This window comes from Nelumbo lutea, chromosome 3 (genome assembly GCF_056320005.1).
Source record: "Nelumbo lutea isolate HS-2025 chromosome 3, American lotus-T2T, whole genome shotgun sequence".
NCBI lineage: Eukaryota > Viridiplantae > Streptophyta > Magnoliopsida > Proteales > Nelumbonaceae > Nelumbo > Nelumbo lutea.
The window spans coordinates 101,738,875-101,743,371 of record NC_142686.1 but is presented as its reverse complement, the minus strand read 5'-3'; the positions used below and the strand labels follow the sequence as shown (position 1 = coordinate 101,743,371).

The window sequence follows — 4,497 nt, the reverse complement described above, 5'->3', positions numbered from 1 at the left end:
ATTAATCCACATCTTGACAATAAATTAAATCATTGAATCAGGGGAATTAATACCGGCATTTAGGTGAAAACAAGGTTCAAAATTTTGATGCATATCAGGTCGCATCAGTCTATACATATCATATCCGGGGCTTCCCAATATACCCTTATAGGGGATGTTTCAGGATTTAACCTAGTTCAGGGGGTAGACGGGCCTTAAACCGACCCCTCTAGACCAGGTTTAAAAAAAAAAAAACTAAAAAATAAGGGGAGAAAGCCCCAACACAATCTGATACACCACTACTGACGTATCGGACTGTATCGATATTTTGAACCTTGGGTGAAAAAGAAGCAATGTGCCAAATTAATTCTTCTTGCACTGCAATTGCATTTGCATCAATTCAAATGCATGAAAGTGCAAATGAAAAGAATGCAAATTCTATTCCACATTTACTTTGGCTTTTGCTTCTCTTAACTTCAGGTTGTATTTTACCTTTATTCAAGCTGCAAACAAAACAAATAAGGCAAACATTGAAACAAAACTAAAACAGAAATTTAGGTCTGTCAATGGGTCAGGTTTAACCCGATGGACCCAAACAAATTGTGCTGGTTCTGGTTGGGTCGATTCCAGTTCTATCCTGTCTCGACCCGGCCAGACCTGACCCATTGACGACCCTAGAGAAATTGCACTTTGAAATCATAATGCATTCCCCTATTTTTGCACCAAAAAATATGAAATCGCAATGCAAATAAACCAGGCCTAAACAAGAAAATAATAAAATTGAAATAAGTAAAGAAAAAAAAAAAAGAAACTTCAAAGATGAGAAAACTAATAAAAATTTGGGAAGACCCACATTCACCATTATCGCGTGACTACCCACGGTGGAAGTGGAATGTATCTCGGAGACATCTCCCGTAGGCCCATTACGCTCTGAACTCTGAAGAGGAAAGAAGAGAATAATTGCTGTATGCCGCTGTTAAGAAGGAACCGAACTACTAACTACCTATAAACAATGAATCTTCTTTTCTTTCCTCATTTTCACAAAGCAATCTAAGACCACCACTTCGTTTCAAACCTGCTCACCAGTAACCAAGGAAACCCCAGTCTGACATTTTCAAGATTCAATGGACTGACTATGGAGTTTCTAGAACCATATAAAGTTGGCACTTTATTGTATGGCTATGACCCGTGAAAAGTTTATCACCATCACTAAGCAGTTTGTAGTCAGCAAGATACCAATTTTTTTCAGGTACTGCTTCTCATTTAACTTCAACTCCATTTCTATGGCGGGTGGGGGTTGAGAGAACAGCTGAATTCGTTATCCTTGTTGACTTATTTTATCTTTTTTTTTTTTTTTTGGTTTTGATTAAATGATTATGTTTTGAAAGTCAGGTTGAATGATCGATTATGTTGAAAAATGATAGGTCACAATCTGCTTTTATATCAATCAAAGAAGGTTATAAAGGGCACTAAATTAAGTAGGATGTGTTTTAATGAAAGGGGTAAGACTACAAGAACCCTATAAAAGCAGTCAATTGCTTTCTAAGACTGAAAATCTTCCATGCATCTAAAGATAAGTTCAATACTACTTAAAAATAGCTGTTTAGTAAACAACAACTAGGGTCCTATGTACATCACCAAGAAGAGTGATAAATTTGGAACCACATTCACCATGGAGATTATTAGCTACTAATAAATTTGGATTTTTTGGGGGGAACATGAAGCATGGATCAGATATGGTTAAGTGCCACCTTTGGGTACTTGAGAATTTTAATCAGAAGAACATTGATGGGTCCTATTTTACTTTACTTTTAACAAATTAGAGGGTCACAAGTACCCCACATGGAAGTAAGTTTGTGGTTAGAAATTTGTGTAATAATTTTATACCAACCCAATAAAATTTTGATATATATTCATGAAAAGATAACTTCAAATAAAAAAATAAAATAAAAGGAAAATAAAGTTCCAAGTTTATTGGATATCTTCTCATGAACATAGAACACCATATATGGTGGAAATGAGAGAAGGGATTGTTCATTATTCTAATTTAATAAATTAAGTCAAGACTTTTAACTATGAATGATCTGTATCTAAATCTAAAATTTTGGATGATATTTAGTTACATTCCCCGATTGTCTATCCAATTCTGAATTTCTGATTAGAGGTAAAGGCTGCCTTAATTTGCTCACATGAGTTTGAATGACAGTGGTGATATACTCAGTCATGTAGGGGACCCTTTAAATCGAACAGTGTGGTAGCCCTGAGTTGAAACAATTGAATCAAAGTGTTTGATTTATTGCCATGACCCTACCTTGAATTAGATGAAGTGGGTTCTTGATGGACCACTGCAGTACATCTTAGGCCATGATTTTTTATTTTATCGATCCCTGCGCTAATTAGACAGTGTTCGTATCAAAATTAAGTTAACTCTTAATAAAACATTAAGGGGTTTATCAGCGACTTCAGTGTTCAATGTTCACACCTTCCTGATGTAACAGCAGCTTCATCGGGACCGCGACAATGTGAACATTGGTTTGAAAAACAAAAAAGAAGAGGTTACTTCTCTCTCCCTTCCTAAAAGCGCTTTCAGTTTGGAGGAGAAACGGCCAAAGTAAACCACAAACCGCGTTCCCAGCTGCAAAATTTGAAATTAAGCTCCACTACTTTTCATCTCTCTCGCTCTCTCTGTCCCTTACTCTTCCCATGCATACACGACATATGCCTACTTTATGCTATATTGCTATATAAGTAGAGGACTGCGACCTTTCTCTCGTCACAAGCTAATAATCAGTCTAAGCTTCCGATACCCAGAGTTGTGAGCAATGGCCTCTACAACTACCACCCAACTCTTTGTCACGCTGTCTCTCCTTTCCCTCCTTGCGTACTCAGCCCATGCACAGCTCTCGACAAACTTTTACGCCAATACTTGCCCTAACCTACCAACCATCGTTCGCAATGGAATGAGGCAAGCTGTCAATAGAGAAAGGCGACTGGGTGCCTCCATCCTTCGCCTTTTCTTCCACGATTGCTTTGTTAACGTATCCACCTTCAACACCCTATTATCCCCTTAATTTGTCTCTGTCTTCACTGTCTCTTTGTGTGTTACGTACAGTTGTTACATACATTAATACAAGAATTAATCAACACATATTTTCTCTGGTCTAGGCTAGCTAGCTAACACTTCAATGACTGTTCCAATCCAGGGTTGTGACGCGTCAATCCTGCTCGACGACACAGCTACCTTTACCGGGGAAAAGAACGCAGCCCCAAACCGAAACTCAGCACGTGGGTTCGAAGTGATCGACTCCATTAAATCTCAAGTGGAGGCCTCTTGCAATGCGACTGTGTCATGTGCAGACATCCTCGCTCTTGCTGCACGAGATGGAGTAGTGTTGGTTAGCATCACAGCCTACTCTCTCTTTCTCTCCCTCTCTCTCTCTCTCTCTCTCTCTGAGCGTTTTCTGTAATTGCAGCTGGGAGGACCTACATGGAATGTGCCACTAGGACGACGAGATGCAAGAACAGCGAGCCAAAGTGGAGCCAACAGCCAGATTCCTGGGCCAAGCGAAAACCTCTCCAGCCTCGTATCCAAGTTTGCTGCCAAGGGCCTTAGCGCGCGGGACATGACGGTGCTGTCGGGCGCCCACACCATAGGCCAGGCTCAGTGTCGCACCTTCCGAAACCGTATATACAACGACACCAACATCGACGCCAACTTCGCAGCGACGAGAAGGGCGAGTTGCCCGGCGACGGGTGGCGATGCCAATTTGGCCCCGCTTGACATACAGACCCCAGCCCGGTTTGATAACAACTACTATGGGAACCTTGTGACTAGGCGTGGGCTGCTGCATTCAGACCAGGAGCTCTTCAACGGTGGATCCCAGGATTCTTTGGTTCGCTCCTATAGTACTGATGGGACCTCTTTCGCACGCGATTTTTCTGCTGCCATGGTGAGGATGGGCAATATCAGTCCCCTCACTGGAACCAATGGAGAGATTAGGTTGAACTGCAGGAGGGTCAACTGATTTTCCTCCTACCTTTTTTAATTATATATAAGAAAAAATAACAGAGGTCATGTGCCTTCAAACTGTTGAAATGGAGGGTTGGGCATTGCTTGTCACCCTTCCCTTTTATTCATTTTCCTTTTCGTTCTCTGTTAAGTTAAATGGAACACCTTTACTCTACTCTCTCTCTCTCTCTCTCTCTCTAGATTCCATTTTTAATGAAGATTGGCTAGTTCTTGTCTCATCATCTCATAGAAAACATTACCCACGAATAATAGAAGATGAAGATATGAACAGGAAATGTTTTTGGTTACCCAATCATGCTGCTGCATCCTAAATGCAATGGGCTGACTACTTTGACCAGGCGAGTGCCCATGATTCTCCTCTAATATAGCCCAAAGGGCCCAGAAATGCCACCCAACAAATGAATGGACCTTTTCAGCTTTCATTAATTCGAATGGACTTTACAGGTTCGGGTTTCTATCAGATAAGGGCAATTTTTTGCCCTGAATAC

At 40.6% G+C, this 4,497-nt stretch overlaps 1 protein-coding gene across 1 annotated transcript; it reads left to right on the top strand.

Annotated features, from left to right (window-relative positions):
- The first annotated feature begins 2,749 nt into the window (after window positions 1–2,749).
- On the top strand, window positions 2,750–4,163 carry LOC148867219 (peroxidase P7-like). Its single transcript, XM_088979561.1, has 3 exons — window positions 2,750–3,017; window positions 3,183–3,374; window positions 3,453–4,163. Exons 1-3 carry the CDS (start codon window positions 2,802–2,804, stop codon window positions 4,002–4,004), a joined length of 960 nt encoding a protein of 319 aa, XP_088835687.1. The 5' UTR covers window positions 2,750–2,801; the 3' UTR covers window positions 4,005–4,163.
- Window positions 4,164–4,497: the final 334 nt, after the last annotated feature.

Coding starts and splice junctions, on each gene's coding strand:
- LOC148867219 (XM_088979561.1), top strand. CDS start 2,802: ATGGCCTCTACAACTACCACCCAACTCTTTGTCACGCTGTCTCTCCTT. Junction 3,018..3,182: donor TCCACGATTGCTTTGTTAAC/GTATCCACCTTC, acceptor GTTCCAATCCAG/GGTTGTGACGCGTCAATCCT. Junction 3,375..3,452: donor CACGAGATGGAGTAGTGTTG/GTTAGCATCACA, acceptor CTGTAATTGCAG/CTGGGAGGACCTACATGGAA.